The 24,112-nt window shown below is 40.5% G+C and overlaps 1 protein-coding gene across 4 annotated transcripts in view; it reads left to right on the plus strand.

Moving 5' to 3' along the window:
• The window catches only part of ARID1B (AT-rich interaction domain 1B), a 335,932-nt gene that overhangs the window by 307,894 nt on the left and 3,926 nt on the right, over window positions 1-24,112 (plus strand). For 3 of the 4 annotated variants that reach the window (XM_063329382.1, XM_063329380.1, XM_063329379.1), the window contains exons 13-20: window positions 511-715; window positions 11,267-11,405; window positions 12,744-12,916; window positions 14,574-14,724; window positions 15,734-15,850; window positions 17,405-17,501; window positions 20,762-21,551; window positions 22,379-22,509. In XM_063329382.1, coding sequence (XP_063185452.1) covers window positions 511-715; window positions 11,267-11,405; window positions 12,744-12,916; window positions 14,574-14,724; window positions 15,734-15,850; window positions 17,405-17,501; window positions 20,762-21,551; window positions 22,379-22,509 — 1,803 coding nt within the window. The remainder of the gene's footprint in view (window positions 1-510; window positions 716-11,266; window positions 11,406-12,743; window positions 12,917-14,573; window positions 14,725-15,733; window positions 15,851-17,404; window positions 17,502-20,761; window positions 21,552-22,378; window positions 22,510-24,112) is intronic. The other variant, XM_063329381.1, reaches the window with a different exon arrangement.

The following is a 24,112-nucleotide window of genomic DNA, read 5'->3' on the forward strand; positions in this document are numbered from 1 at the left end:
AGGAATTATAGGCTGAACTGTTTGACAGCTGGTGGCTATTTTGGAGAAAAATGTATTTTTCGTATCAATGCTCAAACACTTAAATTGCAGAATAACACTGTTATTGCTTTCTAAATTAGTTTTTAGAAATTAGAATGGGGTGGGTGTGGGTGGGAGTCAGAGAGAGGGAGAGTGAGCGTGCATTTGCTTGGAGATGGATTGCTAACTGAAGAGCGTAGGCCCTGGAAGAGTGCAAGGCATTTAAAAGATGCACCATGCAGAAGACTCTCCACAAGCAAAGCTTTTTATGTAGCTATCAGCAGGTTCCTTAATGGTTTTATAACTGTAAACGCTGTCTATGCATTACTGCGTGTAGGAGTAATAAGCAATAGTTAAAAGACAAAAATAAAAAAAGTAAACCAAGACATTAAGTGCGCTTTTTTTTTTTTGCCTTTTTTCACCCTTTTTTGTCTCCTGACTTAAACGAACCGCTTTGCTGCAGACCAATCATTCTGCCATTTATGTTGCTAGGTTAATAAGAACAAGAAGTGGCGTGAGCTGGCAACCACCTTGAACGTCGGCACTTCAAGCAGCGCAGCCAGCTCCCTGAAAAAACAATACATTCAGTACCTGTTTGCCTTCGAGTGCAAGATTGAGCGAGGGGAGGAGCCCCCTCCAGAAGTCTTCAGCACTGGCGATACTAAGAAACAACCTAAGATTCAGCCGCCATCTCCTGGTAAGTCGAAAAAACTGCAGTCTCTTACACAACCATTTTTTGAATGCAAAAGATACTCCCTGTGTTGGAGTTTATATATGTAGAAGCATGCCTTGCTAATGCTGGACAGACAACAAAGATAAGTATGTTGTTGGCATCTTGTTTTCAAACTTGGCGCTAGCTCCTGAGTCAAGTCAGATTTAACTCTGAAGGGCCATCTGCAGTCTTGTGTCCAGTTTGTCACTGCTCACCCTAACATAGAAGGACGTGTGTGCCAGCATACCCTTAATATTCAGAGTTACATTGGCATAGTAAAGAGAACAGCATTCTGTAGGGATGTGCTTGCGCTGTAAAACACAAGGCAGCCAGCACTAAAAGGAGGGTCCATTTGTGTAAAGATCAGATTCTGGTACTTGCACTTTCCTTGCTGTGACTCTGAAGCTGCATTTTCAACAAAACTATTGGTCAGTAGAGCTTCAGTTGGAGTCAGGATGGCAGATGCTGGGCTGATCGGTGGGTCTCAGATGGTTGCTCTGATACAGCTCATGTTGAATGTGTGGCAGATGGAGAGCTGAGAGTATGGTGTATCCCCACTGCCAGACCTCGTAGTTTGGAGGCACACTCTCTGTTCTTCTGTTGCTAACCTTATATATCAGATAAGTCGTTAGCGTCACTGTCTTTATCTTCTTATCTGAAAAACTGGAACTGGAAATGCTTGATTTCAGCTGTTCTTTTTGCATGTACAGTTTGGTGTTTGAAACCACACTGTTTTCTTTCTAAATTAATTCAGCTTAAAACTCTCAAGATTGGATAGTCATGAGTGATATTCAAGGCAGGAAAATTCTTCAGTCATAATACTTTAAGTACATAGGAAAAGGTATAGTAGGTTGACTTCTGGGCTACCCATGGAAGAGGAAATATTTCCTTCAATTTTTTGGTTATTAGGCTTTTCTGACCAACAAAATAGTTTTGTTAATACCTACCTTCACAATTACTGTTAAGCAGACTATCTTCTTTACTGTGAGGGTGGTGAGACACTGGAACGGGCTGTTCAGGGAAGTTGTGGATGCCCCATCCCTGGAAGTGTTCAAGGCCAGGCTGGATGGGGCTTTGAGCAGCCTGGTCTAGTGTGAGGTGTCCCTGCCCATGGCAGGGGGGCTGGAACTAGATGATCTTTAAGGTCCCTTCCAACCCAAACCATTCTATGATTCTATGATTCTTTTATTGCCAAGAGAATATAATTCCTGGAATGTTTACAGCCATTTTCTGCATTAGAAGGCAGTATTAGGGAAGTATTAAATACCTGAATTTCTGTTAGTGCAGTTCACTGGTTGAAAATGGGAAGTGGCGAGTCAGAGGCCCAGCAAGCTCTTCAGGCTGCATGGCTCCAGTTTGACAATTCCTATCATGGATACCAGAAAATAGCAAAGACTTTTATAATCATATAATACAGTTCTAGTTTTTACAAGATCATTTGTTATGATAGCGCTTTGTCAGTACAGAAAAAGACAAAGGCGATAAGGCTTAAATCTCTTTCAGCCTGATGTATTTAGTGTAAGGATTTTGGGGAGCGTTTAATCAAAATCTTCCTAGGTACATCTCTTTGTGTAATACCTTAAATATTTTCTCCACTTTGTTAACACCTAGGGTTATCAGGTACCTCAACACTAATTATTTAATAGAGAAGATAACTAGGTTACTTTGCAAGGCAAATTTAGAAGATGGGGAAAAATACTTGCTACTAAAAGTGAAGCCTATAGTCCAAATGTTTATCTGTCGGAAATGAGCATAGTGTCCTGAATGTGCGCTGCTGCAAAAAAAAAAAAAAAAAAAAAAAAGATGTAGGATGTGACTGTAACCTTCTGACAAGGCTGGTAAGGAGAGCTGAAAATGTTAGACTTATTAAGGAGGGTGAAGAGGAAATTCATCTGTTTCTAAAACTAAACTGCATTACCAAAAATGAGAGTATTTTGCTTCGCTCTTTCCTCCCTTACACCTCTTGCTCCAGTGGTTGGTTTGGGGATAATCACCATAAATTGGCTGAATTTTGAGATGAAGAATCGTTATTTAAATATGTAAACTTGCAAAAAGTAATAGAAATGTCAGACATAACACTTTTAGAGGATCCTTTTGCATCATGACGCTACAGATGAAAATTGGAAAGTCTAAGTTTAAATTTATCATAACATTCAAGCAAGCTGTCTGTGAGGAGAACTGAAACTATTTTTCTAAAATAAAAACACAGCAGGACATAGAGACTAGAAGAGGGGGAAGCAAGCAAAGATCTCAAGGTTTGTTTTGTTGGCGAGAAAAGAGCTCGTGTCACTGAATGGCCTGCACTTCTGTACAGAGAAAGGCTTTCCCAGTGTGTATCAGCTTTAGTACATGAAATCCCGCTGAGGTATAGATGCTGCAGAGAGTGCAAGCCTGTTCTCTTTAATAGTCAGCTTTTTTTCTTGCTCCTTTTCCTTTAGTATATATTAACATTTTAACTGCACAAAAGAAGTGGAGTTGTAGATGTACTTTAGATAATCTGTTACTCTTTGGCATTCAGAGGGAACAGGAGCCCAGTACAAGAAGAAACTGTAGCCTCCGAAGGTCCTTGCTTTAACCATTGGCCTCTGTTGTGCGGTTAGCTCAGTGTAGGCAGAGCCACTTTGAAGCCAAATCCATTTGCAGAGAGCTAGTTACCGTGTAAGGGCTGAAGTTAATTCTGATTAAAAAAGCAAGGGGACTTGTCTCAGAGGGGAGGGTGTTGTATTTTGTCCAATTCTAACCAGTTGATTCTAAGAAGTCAGGGTCATGAGAGTTTAAAACGCAGCCCATCTTCATAAAACTTTTAACACTAAATATTTCAATTGCTTATGTGAATATATAGGGAATATATATGTGAGAATATATAGGGACTGGCAGCCTTCTTGGTACAGAGAAGAATTCAGTTCCTATGCAGATGTAGTTCCCAGGTAGATGTTACGCAAGGTGGGAGCACGGTGACACGCGGTTGAGAGCAAATCAGTTGTTGCGGATGTCCCACATCCAAGGGGTGATGATGTGACTGCCTCACAGATGACCTTTAGAATGCAAACGTAGAGGGAACGCTAGGAAACAGTGCAACAACCATAATGAGGAGATTCTCCTAGAAGAACCCAGTCAGGGAAAGGATGTGACGTGTAAGTCAAATTTACGGGACTGCAAGGCAGTGGTCTGGCTCTGTAAGTTAGTCTGTTTGCTTGTAGCACTGTATTTGGGATTATTCTGTTTTATACAACATCATTAATAAGGTAAATGGGATGAAAAGGAGTGAATAATTTAGTGTTATGTACAGTACAATTCAGAATAGTGTCAGCAATTATAAAAAGTAGAAAAAAGGAGTGAGGGTAGAGCAGCAGAGCTGGTTGGCTTTTGTTCAGCAGAGGTTTGCACAGTAGCCAAGGTGTTAGGGATAGGATTACCTGCCTATTTTAATAAATGTTCTGGCTTCATAGTACTGTCAGAGCCTCTTCTCTTCTTTCATAAAACTCACGCAGAGGTGGGGGCCTGAATGTGTTTTAGTGTGTCTTGCACTGCTCTGAGACTGTGCAAGTTGGAGATGTGCTTGTGGTAGGCTGAGGTCTTTGTATCACAGCTTAGATTTGTCTCGGTCAGATAATGCCGTCAGCAGTGAAGACCAGCAGCGGATGCCTAATGACAGGCTAGCTATTAGAGGACCCCTGTTGGCCTTTTGTCCTGATTGTTGGGTCCTTGCCAAGGTCCATGTCAACTGTTGACTGCTCTTTTGCTGCATAGAAAGTCCCTTGTAGAGAGAGGCGTTGTAGGTCTTCGTAAGCATCCATCTGGGACTCCAGTGCTTTCCAGAAGTGGGTGCAAAGACAAAATGCTCTTCCTATCATGTGTATTTGATAGTTTTGACCAAAATGCACACAAATTATGTGGCAGGTTCTAAACTGAGAAGAATTCTGGAGGCCATTATGCTAAGCGCTAATGGGTGCCGGAGAACAAATTTCAAAAAAACATCAGCATGAAGGAGTTATTTCCCATTGCTGTACTCTGGCACTGTGAACTCTTAGCTGCAGTATGTGGTTATGTACGCATGACTCTCAAAATTACAGATGGAGCAGTTTATCCTACACTGAATGAACAGGATGGCCACAGTGGTACAGCTGAGGATGCTCCTGAGTAACACTCAGCAGCTGGCCCTGATGTCAACGGAGATTTCGTCACAGCAAACTTGGAAAATTGTGCACCTATGTTGGAAAGAGGGAGCAGAGCGCGCCGAGAGCGTGTTCCCTGCGTTTCCTTGGCAGCAGAGAAACAAGACTTCGGGAGGGGGATGGCGGGGCGGGGGACGCGACACAGCACCACACGACACAGCCATTCAGTGAGTGCGTCTGTAACCAAACCCATCCGTCTCTGCTGGCGGGTGGCTGACTGAAGTGCTATTATTAGCAGGCAGGTGATGTCATGGAGCGTGTCATGAGGCCAGCCAGGGAATCCCCACGGAAGATGGATGGGCAAGGGGTCGGGAGGGGTGGATGTGGGGACAGAGGTGCCCCTATACTTGCACCCGTGCCCGCCCGGGGGGGCCCTGCAACAGCCAGCGGCCCCCACCCCGGCCTAACTGGGGCACTGGGCTCACGCTGGGTAAATTATCTTCCCAGCGTGGCGGCTGGCTGTTCGCTCTGAAGTATGTGAATGTACTTAACCTTCAGTAACCTTTCCATTGTTTACTTTAGAGTATACATTTGTAGCTTCTGGCAAAAGGTAGGGATATCCTAGAGAGCATGTCAGGCCTCATATTAATGGAGTTTCAAGAGGTTGCGTTCTTTTTTTTTTTTTTTTTACCCTGAAGGGAAAAAAATTGCTGGCAAGATTTTTTTTTTTTTTTTAACTGCATATTTCTGTTCTGGTAAATAAAGGGTCTTTCCTGAAAGTAGTACTTACTGCCATGCAGGCTTTGCAAGGCAAAAGCCATGCTGGTGCTATCATTCCATGCTGCCGAGAACACTGCGTGCTGTTGAGTGAACTGTGGAAGAGTTTGCAGGACCTCACCTTCTCAGTGCCAATGTTCATTTTATTTCATTTTGGATGGATTTTCTATTGATAAAAGCATATCCTTACAAATCTTTTATGACACTTGAAAGATGAGTGTTGCTTAGATATGGATGTGAGATGAAGAATTCGGTAGCTGTGTACACAGAGGTTTTTTCCTGGACATCCCCAAGTCTGCTGCAGAAGAATCATGTAAGCAGAGATAACCTATTCTACAAGAACGTTGTTGTTTGTCTTCCTTCTTAGTTCTTTGTTTAATACTGAAGCTGATAAAGCACTTCAAAAGATACACTTTCTATTTCAGGGTGTCCACAATCAAAATTAAGCATCTACCGTAATAAAAACCCTGCAAGGACAGATGTAAAAATTTCAGGGACCAGCTTAGCAAATGTAAAATTTAAGGTGAAATGTGAAAAAGGAATGTGGTACTTTCTTACAGAGAAGAGGGCTGTTTTCGTATTCTTTAACTAGCAAACATTGCAAATTGCAATTTCTCTAAAATTTATGTGTGAGAGAACGTAACAAGTTTGCATTTAATGTGTGTGCATGCAGGCACCTGTGTGCACATGCTATATCCAAAACCTGAAGTATATTACTTGGATGCAAAGTGAAGTGCTCAAAGGTTAGGAAATGCCAAAAGTAAGATACAGTCTTTGCAACCTTAATTACATTTCCTTGTGCATATATGGTCCAATACATTCTTAATTACACAGTAACATTGACTTTTTTTTTCCATGACAAGTCCGTGTCATTCAGTGCATGGGATAAACAGTGCTCAGTGAATGAGGAACTGTTCGGTACTTCGTGTTATCCTCACTTTGCGGCACACAGCCCTTACTTGTGCCACAGTTTTCAACCAAACTCAAACAGAGAGTTATAAATTTACTTCTTGGTTTTTCTCGTCTTTGCTACAACTGTATTTGAAGGGTTTAAAAAATGTTAATTAGCTTTTGCAATACCCATCTGAGAGGGAAAGTAGTATGATTCCCATTCTACAGAATCATAGAACCATAGGGTTGGAAGGGACCTCTGGAGATCATCTAGTCCAACCCCCCTGCCAGAGCAGGGTCCCCTAGAGCAGGTTGCATAGAACGCTTCCAGGCGGGTTTTGAATGTCTCCAGAGAGGTAGACTCCACCACCTCTCTGGGCAGCCTGTTCCAGTGCTCTGCCACCCTCAAAGGAAAGAAGTTCCTCCTCATGTTTAGGTGGAACTTCCTATGCTCAAGTTTGTGCCCATTACCTCTTGTCCTGTCACTGGGCACCACTGAAAAGATCCTGGCCCCATCCTCCTGACACCCATCCTTTAAGCATTTATAAGTGTTGATAAGATCCCCCCTCAGCCGTCTTGTTTCCAGATGGAAGAGACCCAAATCCCTCAGCCTTTCTTCATAAGGGAGGTGTTCCAGGCCTCTAATCATCTTGGTAGCTCTCTGCTGCACCCTCTCCAGCAGTTCCCTGTCCTTCTTGAACCGGGGAGCCCAGAACTGGACACAGTACTCCAGGTGTGCGGCCTCACCAAGGCAGAGTACAGGGGGAGGATGACCTCCCTCGTCCTGCTGGCCGCACTCTTCTTGATGCAGCCCAGGATGCCATTGGCCTTTTTGGCCACAAGGGCACATTGCTGGCTCATGGTCATCCTGTTGTCCACCAGGACTCCCAGGTCTCTTTCCACAGAGCTGCTACTTTAAAACGCTTTTTTTCCCTACTTTGACTCTACTACAGCTCTTGTTCTATTGAAGGCAAAGGAAAGACCAATGAATTGTGTTTTGTACAAGCAGTAGGCCAGGCTCACTGGTAGAACAAGAGAAGAGAAACTCCGCTACCAAAAAATATACAACATGAGTGTCCACTAATTCTGGGTGCCAGTTTTCTAAGTTTTGGCATGTATAGCCCTTTATATGATCTCATCTGTTGCTCTACATGTTCTGCACTGATGGAAAATGTCATCTCTAAACAGACTCTCTTGAGAACAGGAACACACATCTAAGAACTTCTTGACCAAAATTTAATTTCACTCATAAGCTCAGTATTGGACTCTTACCAGTACTGATCTCTTTGTCTCTTTATCCAGCCACTTACAATTCTTTCCCTGTATTTTTAATTCTCTTTAGGTACATTTTCTCGGCTTTCTTGGTGTTCCCTGTTGTGTAGCACACAATGTGTTGGTGTCCATCCAACTTCAGACTTCTCAGATTCTAATCTGATCTCAGCAGCATCAATATCTCCTTTCCAGGTTCCCAGTCCCCTTGTCAGTCTCCTCCTATTCTCCTTTTCTGTTGATGGTCAGAAACCCTATTACCTTGCCTTTACTTGCCAACCTCCAGCTGTAACCATGAGAGCTTGTATGAACTGGCTTCCTGGCTATAGGTTCTCATGCTCAGCTCCACGTTCAAGACTGCCCAGATCAATCCAGGAGATGAATTACAGTGAGAGTCCTCCTCACCCCCAGCCTGAAATAAGTACAAACAGGATCTTCAGAAAACCAAGTAGTAAATGTATAGCAAGCTAATAATCTCTGCATAGGTATTTTTCAGAAGTTTATTTGTCCAAATCAGAATAAACACTGGAACAGCAAGAGTACTTTCCCTGTCACAGGCATGTCCCCAATATTACCACCAAGTCTCTTCTTCAAACAATGAAGGGACTGCTGGTGCTGCGTGTGAAAAAGGTGACAAAATATATATTTGGCTTGTAAGACTCACAGAAAAATATTTCTCTTTGGGGGACAACAGAAGAGAACCATATATTTTCAAAGGCATATTCTTAAAAAAAGCTGGACAGTTACAGCTGAAAAGTTCCAAAACAAAGTTAGCTTGAGAGGAATATCCATCAGGATGACTTCCTGATGATTGGCTGAAACTTGGCAAAAGTACTGAAAATCACATCCTACAAGAGAAAGTTAAGTAGCTTTAAAAATTGTACCTGCTGTACCAACAGTAACTATTAAGAGTACATACTTACCTTATTCTTTCTCAAAATATAGATTAACTATTCAGTGGCCTGTGAGTGTGTGACAGAAGTAATTGTCTTTGCGGATGCTTGTAGGTCATATCCACGCTTGTGCTCTTCTTGGTAGCTGATGACCTAATCCAGAGATTGAAACACTTGCAGCGCCTACGCTGTAGAAGCGTCCCTATTCTGTAGAAGTGTCCGTGACCCAATGGAGGTCAAGAGCAAAGTGTATTAACAAAGCAGTACCAGAAACTTGGCACTTCTTAAGATAGCATTTGCCTTCCATTTTTTGAGCTGCTTAAGCAGTCATTTAGAAAGAGGTGGGGGAAAATAACCAACCCTATAACCACCACCCAGCACACAGAAATTTGACTTGTAGCTTCTCAGGTGGATTTCTTTTTGCTTTTAAACCTTTCCTTATCGTGCAACACATTGTTATTCATAATAACAATTCTGTGTTCATGCAGCCCATAAATACTGAAAAAATACTTTACTTGTTTTCTTTAAGTTTGCTTTAGATATGAATTAAGTTCTTGCTGAGGTAGGATAGGGAAGAACTTAATTGATGCTTAATAGCCCACCATAAGAGAAATATGCAGGGTGAGGTAATATCATATTTTACAGTAAGTATATGGGTACACTAAGATGTTTACTTACATGTTTCTAATACAACAAGATGGTATGTGACAAGGTGTGGTTTAACTGAGAAATGTTTTCAAGCTTTTCAGAAGTAATCTAGAATTGTGTTTAAAGCTCAACAGCAGGAGAATGGTCCTGGCTCGCTCAGGGTCATATATACAAAGGGCTTGGTTTTATGTGAACATGATGATTTTTTGTATTGTCATATGGATTTGTTTTATTATAGCACTAAAGCCTTCAGTCAATTGTAGCATTAGATGGTGCAAATGTTGTTGTTACTCTACTAATGCAATCAGAGAGCTTTTCTTAAACTTTCTTTGAACCTCATTACTATGTGAGCATAATCCAAACATGCCTTAGAAAGTTGAGGCCAAGAACAATGTGGTCTACACAATGTGGATTTTATATATGCACTTGCTACTGAGACTGATCTCCAGATAGCGGAACATGTGTTACAGATATAAATGAAACACATATAAAAAAGGTGTTCTTCAGTTAAAAACAAGCTCTGCCTGTCAAGATGATGAGTGTTCTAGGATTCTGAGACAATTATAAACTACTTTCACACACAGAAGAAAAGCCCATACTGCTTGTTCCAGTTTTCCCTCTAACAGTAATTTATAAAGTTCTGTTAATTGGTTGTTGAATGTAGATGGTCAGGCACTATAAAATGCTTAGATGACAGTTCATAAAAAAGAAGGACCTCTCAAGCCAAAGCCATGTCTTTCTGAGTCTATTAAATTTGTGAATTTTTTATGTTGGTAATTTTTTTTCCCAATTGCATCTAAAGATCTGAATCCTACAAGTTCTCCTTGGATAGAATTTCTGCTGCAAGATCAATCAGATCCAAGGCTTAGGTTTTTTTACTAATTCCCACTTCCCAGCTTCTAAACCAGAAGACTGTTACATCAGATCTTTGGGGTTGGGGGTGTTTCTCCTCAGTAGTCACATGAAAATAACAACTTCAGTGTCTACTTTAAAAGACTGGTCTGGATGTATTTTATCATTAGTTTATATGTTTTATTCATTTAATGCCCTTATTACTGCTCAGTCTCATTGGAATAGAACAGTACACCTGTTCTACGCTTGTTGTTGTATCAAGAATATAGTTGTTCACCATGGTTAAGGAGGACCGTAGTGCAGGTACTCTACCACTTTCTGAGATCTTAGCATAGTAGTTTTTGCAGATTAAATAGATGCTTTGCAGAATTGACGTGGTCTTGTTACATATGCTCTACAATGACCCTAATGATATTTTGTTAAGATGTCCATTGCTATTTTTACAATTTTATTAGCAGTGTTAGCTATAGCCTCCTGCTGAAATTCTACTTTCAGTGATTGCTTTTTTCTTATCCCCAATGGCCTTTTGCGTTTCTTAAATACAGTCTTTTGCCATGTTGTCTCAAAGATGGCGTAGGGTTGCAGTGTGCCACTAATCATTTGCCATGTTTCACTATGGAAATGTCTGCTTTCTAGTGGTAAATGAAATTATGAATTTATATTAATATAGCAGTTTCAATTTGTGACAAAAAGCTTCTGGCTGAAATTTGCCGTATAAACGTATGTGTTGTGATAGTGATTATATAAAGAAGCTGTGACAAAGAACAACCTTCATTTACTCTGTTGTAAACTATAGACAATTAACTTTGTATCTCTGACCTCTGATTTAAGTGATCCTTCATCTAGATGATTTCTATTCATGTTGCTTCAGGCAGCAGATTAAATTCATAGTTCTAGGAAAGATGATGTCTATTACTGCACAGCATATCCTGATCTCAGAGGATTTTGGGGAAGTTATGAAGTACTGACATGCATGGTATAAGCAGGCTTCTGGGGGAAAGAACCAGTTTCTCTCCTTGACGATTATTATTTCCACAGAAATTTGACTGCTACCTTTTAATATTTCCTTTTTTTTCCCCTTAATTTCCCAGCTAATTCTGGTTCCTTGCAAGGCCCACAGACTCCACAGTCTACTGGTAGTAATTCCATGACAGAAGTGCCAGGCGATTTGAAGCCCCCAACACCAGCATCAACACCTCATGGACAGATGACACCTATGCAGGGTGGCAGGTATGAAAAGGTCTTTGCTTCATTTTTTGTTGGGCTGTAGTTCTAGAACAGTTTATGCCAGTCTTTGCTTTCCCAACTGCTTGCGCACTCATCTGATTCTCTGGTGAACCAGTCAGAGCCTTAAAAGCAGCAGAAAATTATGTCTTTTTGGAGGGGAGAGAGGGAAGGGGAGGAGGGAGCTGCATTAGCTTTCTAAGCATCAGAGAAGCACCAGTGCAAAGTGGGGCTTGTGAATATGTGAAGGGTGGGGAGGAAGGTGGAACTCAGCAGCACAACTTAGAACCACAACCTTCCTTTACTTGCTTACCCTATCTTCCGCTGGTATACTGGTCCAGACATTCATGCTCAGAAAGGAGGAACGTGTGGTTTTAAGGTGTTACTTAAATTCAAATTATGAAAAACATATAGTAACAGTGGTTGAGATAGCAGAGTCTTCAACTAGATAGACCAAGAGATCCCTTTCAGTTCTATGTCCTGTAAGTCACACAGAGCGGCTTAATCTGAAGTGAAGCCTTCTCACCATTCATTAAGGATCCTTAGCCCACTGAAGTCCAGCAAAAAAAAGTTCTTGTTGACTTCAGCAGGAACGTAGCTGAGCTCTGAACTATGTACAGAATCACTCCGAACTTAACATACTTAGGTTCTTTTTTTCTCTACACATAATGCTGCAGAAAGGATAACAAGAACCTTTTTTAATCATCTTTAATTCAGTTTTCTTTCACTCCGTAAAAAGTTTTCTTTTGCCTTAAAAATAAATCTGATAGTTATCAGGGAAACTCCATTTTCCAATCCAAATTTTTAAGGGCTTTAGAATAAAGCTGGCTGCAGCCATAAAGATTAGTGCCTCTCCATAACAGTAAATGGTATTTGGGAGGTAAATCAAGTGTTGCTGTTTAGTCTTTCCTATAGTAGGAGAGCAATGGTGTGCTTGGTAAATTTGAAAGGTAATAAATATGAAACTGATAAAAAGTAATACTGTTTTGACACAGCATATAATTAACCTCTGGAGCTCACTGCCTTGGGGTAGTGAGGCAAACGGCTTAGTGAAATTTCAGAAAGGTTTAGACTTTTATGTGAGTAATAGGAACACACACAGCTGAAATTAGATTAAAACCTCTGACCTTTAAGGTAAGTAGCCAGATAAGCTTTGGGAAAAAAAAAAAAAGGTAGTTTTTTTAAATGATTGTCCATTGTGAAAGTTTTTTTCATCTTCGTCAGATGTACCCTGCACAGATCACTGCCACAGCGTCATGGGCTAGGTGTGTTACAGTCTGGTCTGTTTTCACAATTCTTAGGAATACATGACGATGTTAATGCCTCCTTTTTCTCATCTGCTAGAAACAGCGCAGTTAGTGTGCATGATCCCTTTTCTGATGTAAGTGATTCAGCATTCCCGAAGCGAAACTCCATGACGCCAAATGCACCATACCAGCAGGGAATAAACATGCCAGATATGATGGGAAGGATGCCATATGAGCCGAATAAAGATCCTTTCGGTGGAATGAGAAAAGGTATTTTCTTTGTGGGAGCTTAAGTGTTCTTCCCTACTTCTATGTAATAAAGATGTTCTAGTCTTTAGAATGAGCTTTTTTACTTCGCTGATTTTGCCATTGGTAAAATGGTATCCTTGTAGCAAAAACAGAGGTGCCGTGGAATTGTGGATCATTCTGCTCTGGTCATATTTTCCCCTCTTAGAGTCACACTATTATATTAGACTTAACAGAATCCTAAAAATGCTTGTAGGAGTACTTTTCAGGAAATGGCATAAATTCATAGGGTTAGATTTTGTGCGATGCCGTATGTTTCTTGGAGGTCGTTAGCTACTCTGCAAATCAAACGCTGTACTTCAGTGTTAGGATGTGAAGTGCTAAAGCAACACGCCTGGTTGTAGTGAGGCTGAACTGGGAATTCATTGTGTGGAACTGAGCAAGTCTCCTAATGCTCTCTGTCTCAGTTTACATATTTTTCAGAATAGAAAAGCTAATTTTTTTCTCACTTGGACAGCCCCTGACAAAAGGTGATAAACACACTCAAAGTTTGTTTATTTTTAGAAAGCAAAAATTAAAATTAGTGTCAAACGTGACTCTTGTCCTTTTGGGCACTTAACCTACAGATGGTTCTGTGGATATTGTAAAATGTGCTTAAAATTAATCAGTCTTGCATGCCTCATATATAGGAAAGTGGGAGGAAAGAACACAAGCAGGGCTCACAATGGCAGCAAAGAGAAGAGCAGATGGAGCAGATGAAATTAAGAAAGCAGAAACTGAAAGGGAGCAAAAAGGAGGAATGGGAAGAAGAGGTGCAGAAATCAGGGGAAGAAAGATAAATGATGAAGTGAGGAGATGCTTTAAAAGAGAGAGTTAATCTGATGTGACTTTTTTTTTTTTTTTCACCTTCCCTTTAAATCCTTTTGCCTGGACTGTAGACACTAGCATAACACAGGTGGAGGAAGAGAAAACCCTCTCTGCCTTAGATTCATGTGAGGTTTTACATCCATGTGAGATTAAGTGGGTTTATTGCACTTTGTCATGCATTTCATATTTATCCTGTTGAAACAGAAATGTCTCTGTTCAGTATCTACTATGAGGGACTAAAGGATAGAGTCTCTTCCTCTATTTGCTTTGGGATTTATATCTGATAATAGTGGTCAACATGCCTTTTCTTGGACCCGTAGAATATGCCCATCCTGCTCAAGAAGCTACATTAGGATACAGTATCCTTTCCATAACTAAATTATGGTATGCATGTGTGTATGAGGGCTTTATGGGGAAAAAAAGAGCCTGATTCTGACAGCTTTGTAGTCCAAACGAGGAGATTAGCTTTCATCTGTTTTGTAAGGTTTGTATTTGCATTCATATTTAGCATAGTTTGGGGTGACAAGAACACGAGCGGGTTCATCTTCAGCTACGAAGCTGCCTGGTACCTGATGAGCTCAGTTCCATGGGATGAGATTACTTTCCTCACTTGCAGCTCCTTAATATTATGACCATCATCTTGGTAGTGGTGCTGCTTCATGTGTTTTCATCAGACCCTGGAGAGCTTGTCAGACACCAGCTAATTCTCCCTGGCAATGTTAGAGATCTGAACATTATTTTAAAATACATCATTTAATAGAAAGGTATCTTCAAACGCCCAGCATAATATATTTAATTTCCCTTACTGTTGCAGTGCCTGGAAGCAATGAGCCTTTCATGACCCCTGGACAAATGCCTAACAGTGGAATACAAGATATGTATAACCAGAGTCCATCTGGAGCAATGTCCAACATGAGCATGAGCCAGCGACAGCAGTTCTCTTATGGAAGCGGCTATGACAGGAGGTGAGTCAATCTTCAGGAAAAAGCAAAGCCCATTAGTGAAAATGATCCTCTCTCTCCCCTTCTCATTTTCCCATTGTACCTTGCAGAGAATGTAGCAGCCTACATTTCCTACAGCATCTTACCAAATCACTGAGAGTCAAACCACTGGTAATGACTGAGTCTAGCTATTCATTGAAATTAGTAAGGAGGAATTGTCACACCTTAGAAGTCACTCAAGCCGCAGCAGATTAGAGCATGGCTGTGTTTGACAGCTGCCTTCCACTGGCGGCTGGGCTGGGCTGGGCTGTGATGGCATAAAGTAGCACTTTGGTTAGTTTTCTGGCCATGTTTTCACCTAAACAGTTGTTGGTGGGCTTGATATGAAAACCAAAATGCACAGCCTAAATATGTCTGGTTTGTGGTCTGTTGGAGAAGTGCCTTTGGAGAGTCTGGAGTCTGTTGTCTGACCTGTAGGGGCATCAGTCTTGCAGTGCGTCCATCAGTACCCTCATAAGTTTGTCTTTCAGTGAAGTACACAACATAAATTTGATCCTCTTTTATTTATCCCAGGAAAGGCTTTAGGGGGAAAAAAAAATGGGTAAAATCACCGATGTCTAAGCATTGGTATAGCAAGCGGAATGGTTTGGGAATGTTTGGATTATATTAAGTATTACGGGGTTTTTGTAGCTCTGGCTGTATTCCTACCTTTACTGTCATTGGGCTGTGTACTTTAGCTTTACTTTTTGTTTCCTGATGGTAGCCAAAGTGGTGCAGTGCCGCGTCTTTTAAGTGTAACGGCAGAGCAGTTTTTAGTCAGTAGTTTGAAGTAGTAGATGTGTAGAGTAACACAAGTGTAATCACGTTGTTCGACAGGTCACATTGCTGGGGAGACAGTGAGAGTAAGGGTTTCAGTAGCAGGTGATAAGTCAAGAGAATGTTTTCTTTAAGGGCTGTGTTTTGTTTTATTTTGTTGGCAATTTTGGAGAATAAGTGCTTTTTACAGAATGAGGTTTCCTTTGTCATTTTTTAGGTCGGATCATGGGCTGGGTCCTGAAGGCAGTATGGGACCACCTGGTCAAAGCAACATGGTGCCTTCAAACAGTGACCCAAGCATGTACTCTCCTAATCGTTACCCTGGCCAGCAAAGGTGAACACTGATTTCTCTGTTTGTAATATCTGCAATAACAGCTAACAAGTGCTAGCAGCCCCTGTGAGAGCACATAGACAGAATATGTGGCCTCTTGGTGTGTTATTTCTGTTTTGTCTGTTCTTATTTAGGCTTTTACCATTGGTTCAGTTTCTTGGTGGGGGCAGATGCTTGGGTGAATAGGTTGACTTTGTGTAGACATAGAATCAGAGATGTTAGAAAAGGAGTGTACATACTACCTCGTGTGTATCTCCCTACCAACGCTGAACTAGAACATATTTTATAGCTCCAGCTTCTCCAGAGTAGCATTAAATGACACCAATTCTGAAGCTTCCACAACTTCACCTGTCTTGTAGTTATCCTGTGGCTAACAGATTGAACATGTAGTGTTCCCTTATGTATAAAATACACGTACCTTTGCTCAGTTTCATCTTGTTGCATGTACCATCTTGGACAACTGTAGACAATTCCCATCAGTTCTATTGTTCTGTTAACTGGCATTAGGTAATTTCTCTCCATCCACGTCATAATTTTAGGAGATACTGAACAACTATTGCTTTCACGCCGGTCAACTCTCAAAAAATGTGAGAGTTTTCTGTGCTTTTGGAAAAATTAGGTCCCATTAGTTCTTTTAACATCTCAGGTTCCCCAGTCCTCTGTTTCTCTGACTCTCCTTGATACATTGCTTCCATAATTATACTCAAATTGTAGATGTATTCTCACTGGTAGCATACAGAGAGGAATTACTGACATATTGGTCTGCAATACAGTGTTATTTATCAGTCTTAATACCTTCCAAGTAAGTACGTCATTTCAGCAACCTAAATTTCATTCAGATGTGCTAAAAATACTACAGTTGCACTGTAGTGCTCCTCGGAGGTCTTAAAGGCCGCAGGTAAGTTTCCAAGTGCAATGCAACGCAACTCTGCCTCTTCTTACGTGTATGCTTCATTATGTAGCTTTAATTAAAAATTACATGAGCATTAGCAAAAATATGAGTACTGGTTTTATTCAGTAATGATGCATTTAAATGTTACATATTGTAATGAAATTTATACTCACTTTCTGTCACTACCATCAGACTAAAATAATGATTTCACTTTAAATTGGCAGTTAACTATTGATTATATTCTTAAATAATCCAGAAAGTAGCCTGCTTGGAGACTGACTTGTTAAAACACAAGAATTTTGACTTGCAACCTTTGAGCTGTATATCAGATACTTTTCCACCTAAGATGTGTTTCCAGTGGCTGCAGCTGCCTTTCTTACCTCTTTGCTGACGATACCTTGTTCCCATTCCTGACTGCTACCTCTAAATCCTTCTGTTGCATCTTCACTGCTCCTCTTTTCTTCTATCTGCTTTATCTCCTTCCTTCCACTACCAGCTTCAGCAGAGCTTACTACATCAGACTCAGGACCATACCACACCGTACCTTCACCTTGTTTCCAAATGGCAAATATCTTCAAGGCGCAGGATCATCAGGGTACTTTGCTTTTCCTAGTGGCTTGGAAATTCCAGCAGCTCTAAGCGTTGATTTGAATGCTTCGTTTTAGGCATGAACCATATGGGCAGCAGTATCCAGGACAAGGACCTCCCTCAGGACAGCCACCATATGGAGGACATCAACCTGGAATGTATCCACAGCAGCAGGTAGGAGAGGGGAAAACAGCTATATTCATAACATTTGTTTAATAATGTCACCCCAAAGTTCTGTATACATTCAAAAATTTGTTTATACAATGTTTGTCTTTTGGCACAGAGGAGCACTGCAGTTCTGGTCAAAATCACAGCCCATATGGATAAGCAGTGTATGTGCAGCTATAGGAAAATGTGTTCGTTACACTGGAAGAGTGTAAATTTTAACAGATGTTTTGTGGCTTTGGACATGTATCAAGTGATTGTCCCAAGTTAATAACCAGCAGACTGGGAAAGTATCATTCATAGGCTAGTAAAGTGATGCTGCCTCAGTTCCAGAAACAAATAGGAAAGCTGTTTGACTGGCAGGTTGAAGGGTCTTCACTTAATGTCATGCAGCCAAGTGAACCCAACAGAAAACTGGAAGACAGTAAAATGTGCAGCACTCTCAGTTACTTAGAATGCTGTGGTGGGTCATATGAGGTACCTATCTTTAATATAGATCCGATGGCATATGCCCCACATGTTATCTCTAGTAATAATATGGTACAAATACATGAGAGAGAACATGATTAAGTGTTCAAAATAGTTCAAACTTTTGTGCATTCCAGTCTCCCTAACTGTGTAATAACTTTGAAAATAGAAATTATATTAATTAATAAGATTTTTTGTTAGGTGTATCATTAATAACTTGTGGGAAAAATCCCATCTTGTAAGTCAATAGCAAAACTCCACTGACTTCCAGCAGGATCAGAGTTTCATCCTGCGTGTTATTAATTAATTTCTAGTCATACAATAATTGAAGTTAGCTTCCAAAATAGAAAGCATTTCCTTATACTACAAAAATTAAAATGTAAGCTAGTTTTCAGCCAATTCACATGGTTCTTTTCAGTTTGGGATCAAGTATCACTACGAAATTTGGGCGGGAACCCAAAAGAGCAAATCTTAGGTTGCACTGTACTGACAATGTGTATAAATTACAATTTCAGAATTTCTCGCTTATCTCTTTGGTTCGTAACATCTCTAAAGTAACATAATCAAAAAACTGTTTTGTTGTTCTTTATGATGAGCATATGCTAGTAGTCTACGCGATTTAGTGGGGAAATTGCAAAGATATATAACAGAACAGTTTGTGATACTCCATGCTAATGTATGCAGGAATTACATTAACTACATGTTCATTTAAGCAAGGAGACAGCTAGAATTTGTAAAAATACATTTGGCCCTGTCCTGAGTACTGTTTATATGCTTTGTACAATGACTCTTGAATGCAAAATGCATTAATGCAAAAAAGCAGTGAAGAATGAAGGGCAAGGATCCTGGCTGGCCTCGGCCTCTCCCTCCAACTCCCAGAGGATTCCACTTCTTCATTTAGCTAGAAATTAGGTTGCCACTTGCTTATTTTCAGTTTCCTAAATCTCACTCTATAGTGGTACAGGAAGAATGCGAAAAATGGCCCTTTTGAAGCTTCATCTTAAACCTGAAGGCTAGGGAATGACCTGGGAAGTAGGTGCTTGAAGCATGAATTCCTGGGGCTAATGAAGCACTTTGAGCCAGGTTTTTCAATTCCTGTACGAACGCTTGTACCCCAAGAGCTATTATGCAGCAGGTGACCTGTGTTGGTGTCTTTATCTTCTGTGAGGTCCCAGATTTCCACGTCCCTGGTGGAAAGAGACACACGTTGTGCAGCCTCGGTCTCCTGATGAACTTTACACAGGAGGGGGAGTTCAGGTGCATCACTGTCCTCAGCATTGGGTATCGTTAGGCATGTTGCCACTACATATACAAGAACACTGAACTGCTTTTAAAAAGGCACATGCTTAATTCCCAAGTGTCTCCTTTAAAGCACTCTAAGTCACTGTGGCAAAACAAACACCACCTTTTTAGGTGTGGCAACTGCCAAGTCTGTTCTTGATGTATAAATTGGCCCCAAGGGTGGAATTTACTACAGCAAGTAGTTTACGTAAGGCTGAAAATAGGTATTTCTCAGATAACCAGACAGCTCTATAGCAAGTTAAAGGCAAAATACTTTCATGCAATACAGCAGTTGTGGTTTTATGTGCACCAAAGTTGGAAGATGAGTTTATGAATCCCACAGCTGTTTTAACTGACCCATATTGAATACATACAGAATTTTATTTGATCCTAACTCTAGTACATTAGTATACATTGTGCAATGTGACTGAGCTACAGTTTCCAGGGGAGCTGTAACTTTGAGTTTGCCATAGATCATATATTCAAAAATCACCCATTTAATTCAGATTTTTTGCTTCAGAGCACTCAGTGTGGTTTGAACTGTGGAACAAACTCCCACAGGAACTAAGGACCACTGCAAACCTTACCACCTTCCCCTCAAACTGCAACATGTCTTTTTTTGTTCTGCCGTCTTAAACATAAATACGTACAAGCTCGTATGATTTCAAAACAACTCCGCTCCCCCCAAGGTAAAACAGGTTGCTTCACACAACATTCCCAGTTGAGAGGGTGAGAAACAAAGAGGGAATAAACCGTAGGTGGCAGCTGTTAGTTACATTGTTTAATTCATTACTGATCAGCAGGGTAAGAACCTGCATAAGCTAGCACAGAACATTTGGATGTGACCATTTGCTGTAATAATCTCACAGTAAATTAAATGTGATTAGATGATTTGGGAAGAGGGATGGTTGCCCAAACAGGACCGCATTCCTGGGAATTGCACAGAGTAGCAAATGCAGCAGTATGTTTTCTCCTAATAATAAGTTTACTGTGCGTAGCCTATGCCCTGCTGTAAAATCCAGTGATTCAGGCACACATGCTTGCAGCATATCTTGTTATTTTAAGAGATTATTCATTGCTTGTCTCTTGAAAACATTCACTGAGTGGTTTTGAATTTTTTTGAAGATTTTTCTTCTTAGTAGACTAAGCATGAGAAAGAAGTGAAAATATTTTAGTTGGTGAGGACTGTTGCTTTTTCATGCATGTCTGAAATGACCAGCGGAATTTAATCTGACAGATAGGAAAGGAAAGGGAAAGGGAGAAAATGAGAGCAAGCATAAGAAAATTTAGCCCAAGGACAAGTTTCCTCTTAGTATTAAGTTATAAGTGCAGCAAAACAGAGGTTTAAAAAGAAAGCACTGGATCGAGCCTAACCATAGCACTGCGTGCCTGACTCTGGAATCAGCGCGATCCCTCTCGAGCTAAGTGCCTTCAGCTTTTTAAATGAGCTTTCAGCCAATATAGTTATATTGTGTATGGAGTAAAAGTGACGCATCTTCTTTCCAAAATGTTTTTTTCAGAATTATAAGCGACACATGGATGGCATGTATGGGCCTCCAGCCAAACGCCACGAAGGAGATATGTATAACATGCAGTATGGCAACCAGCAACAGGAAATGTATAACCAGTACAGCAACGCTTACACGGGGCCTGACAGGAGGCCTATGCAGGGACAGTATCCGTATCCGTATAACAGGGAGAGGATGCAGGGCCCAGGACAAATGCAGCAGCATGGAATACCTCCCCAGATGATTGGTGGCCCCATGCAGTCATCATCTTCCAGCGAAGGTCCTCAGCAGAACATGTGGCCAACACGAAATGATATGCCTTATCCTTACCAGAACAGGCAAGGTCCAGGAGGCCCTGCACAGGCCCCACCGTATCCAGGGATGAATCGCACTGATGATATGATGGTGCCTGACCAGAGGATAAACCACGAGAGTCAGTGGCCTTCTCATGTCAACCAACGTCAGCCTTCTTATATGTCATCCTCAGCCTCCATGCAGCCTATCACTAGACCTCCTCAGTCATCCTACCAGACGCCACCCTCTATGCCAAACCACATCTCTAGAGCTCCAAGTCCAGCATCCTTCCAGCGCTCTTTGGAAAACCGTATGTCTCCAAGCAAGTCTCCTTTCCTGCCCTCCATGAAGATGCAAAAGGTTATACCCACAGTTCCAGTGTCACAGGTCACAGGACCTCCACCCCAGCCACCACCGATTAGGCGAGAAATCACCTTCCCCCCAGGCTCTGTAGAAGCATCCCAACCAGTCTTAAAACCAAGACGAAAGATTACCTCAAAAGATATTGGTAAGCATCAAAACAAAAGCCAAATACCAAAATAGCTTGGGAGAAAGGGACTTTGATTTTCTTTTACATTTTAAGAGTATTTTGAAAAAAATAGTTAGCTTTGGTAACTATAATGTGATTGTCTTCAATAAAAATGTCGTAACGTATGCATCAGTGAGGACGACGGGTAAAACTTATCCCAGAAAATCTGACATGAAATGAAAGCAATATTTTATATGGAGACCTGAAATCTCCAGAAATGCATTAAAAATGAAGCTTGCCTCAGGTTTCCAAATGATATGTGTCTGTTAAATGACCAATACAACAAAGCAAAGCTTTCTGTGTTCTTGTTCCATGGAAGCTCATGCTGTTCTGCTGTGTAGTTATAGTCTCTGCCTTCCTCGAATGGCCCATTTATTCTTTCCATGTGATTTGTCATGTTTTGTTTCTCCCCCTGTTCTTTCCCAAGTATCTTATCTTGAATTCCTGTTACATTTCATACATTCAGGTTCTCATACTTCAAGTTCCCACACTCCTGACAGAATATTCTACCTTTATTTACCCATTATTTGGTTTAGTCAACTCCTCTAAGTTTGTACGATTATTTTGGCTTCAGCAAAGTCAGGAAGAATGGCCCCATTAAGATTTAATCCAGTATTAAGGCTGAGCTGCAGTTACAGAAAAACTGACCAGTACTAAGTGGGGAAAGTGGGGTCTTAACCAGTGTTTCAGTAAATTCTTCCATTTAAATTCTGCATCCTCAGAATGTTGCAGTTTAATCTTGCAGAACTCATTAATAGTCTCCAAGGATGCACTAATGCTGTTTTACTTCTCCTTTCTTTCTCTAGTAACTCCTGAGGCCTGGAGAGTGATGATGTCTCTTAAATCTGGTCTTTTGGCTGAAAGTACCTGGGCGTTAGACACTATTAATATTCTTCTGTATGATGACAGCACTGTTGCTACTTTCAACCTCTCTCAGGTAGGTGGGAAAGCAATATACTTCCCAACTTTTCAAGGGAAGAAAATTGAAATAAGATACCTACAAAAATGCTGAAGTCCTTTAAAATTGGTTATAATTAACATAAATTTTAATATTGCAAAACTTCCCTTTTTTATGATTGGTAACAGTGAGCAAAAAGAGATCACTTTAGATCGAATAAGGGAAATAATAAGCCTGAAAGAAGGGTATCTCTTGTAGAAAGGAGCATGTATGATTATAAGAATTTTAGCACTGACAGAAGACTAATGTGTAAATTCACACTCATGGTAGTACAAGGACAATCCCAGAAAACAGCAATATGAGAGTAATCTTGCTTAATTTGTGTTTCCATAAAAAGCTTTGCAAAAAAATACTAAATTGATTTGGAGCTATCTTTTGGTGACTACTTGTCCTTGTCTTACTCAGTAGTTCCATACTAGGCTGTGGGATTTTTTTTAACTGCTTATTTTCTGTTTGGTTTCTTCTTCCAGTAAATTAAGTTTGCACAGGAATATCAGATCGACAATTTAAAGGCTAAAATCCACTATCTGTCCACAGGATGCAAGTAACACCGTATTTAACAGTGTGTGCTTTTGCCTCACTGCCTCCCAATATTTTTCAGCCCTGCTCTAACCATTGGTCTATTAGGTGGTAGTAATAGATGGCATGCTGATAACGCACATCATCTAAAATTTGTACAAATTAAATATTCAGTTTCTCTGCTCTGTTCATTCCTTGGTTACTAATAGTGTAACTCATAATATTTTAAATATAATGACCTTTTTTTTTAAATACAGACACAAATGGTACATTTCATCCCACCTATCTTTAGAACTAGGGATATCTATAGCATGATTCATCTCATCCTGAAGCAGAGATCTAAAATAGGTCAGATGAATCATACCCTAGAAATGGCCTGTAAAAGACCATTGATTATAAAAGGAATCTAGACAATTAGGTTAGGTGTGTAACTGTTGCGGGTGTTTGAAGTTAAGTGAGGTGAATCTCCTCTGAATTCTATTAGAAATTGCATTAATGCACCCTGTGCAAGTTGCACAGAACATATTTTAAATATCTATTTTTTTGTTACTTTTGCCTTGGACTCTATTTCCAATGGCAGTCAGGACTCTGTGTGATGACTGGTAATTCCTGCAGTTCGTAAGCATCAATTTGTTCTTAATTCTTCGAGGGTTTGGCAATCATAAGAGAATACAGAATGCACAAAAGCATACATTTTGCTGAAAACCTGTTAGCCCACGATTAAAAGAAAACATTAAAAGCTAGACAATCAGGCGGAATACATCATAACAACAAAAATTTTTTAATAATAAAGCCACTGAGGGTAAATTAATACCAAGTCCAACTACTGCCGTTCCATAAGAAAGTGATTACAAGTTAATTAAGAGGATTAAACCTAAATGAAAACTCTTTCTGAAGGGTGACTCACAGCACCAGGCTCCAATAACAATTTTTAAATATTGCCAGGCAAAAATGGAACTATTCCAACAGAGATGGGATATTAATCTAGGCTGTCAGTACCTAGACCTTGAACTACAGATTCCTACAGGACAGTTGGCTTTAGAGACTGAGAGACAGAGAAGGA

Source organism: Chroicocephalus ridibundus, chromosome 3, assembly GCF_963924245.1.
Source record: "Chroicocephalus ridibundus chromosome 3, bChrRid1.1, whole genome shotgun sequence".
Classification (NCBI taxonomy): domain Eukaryota; kingdom Metazoa; phylum Chordata; class Aves; order Charadriiformes; family Laridae; genus Chroicocephalus; species Chroicocephalus ridibundus.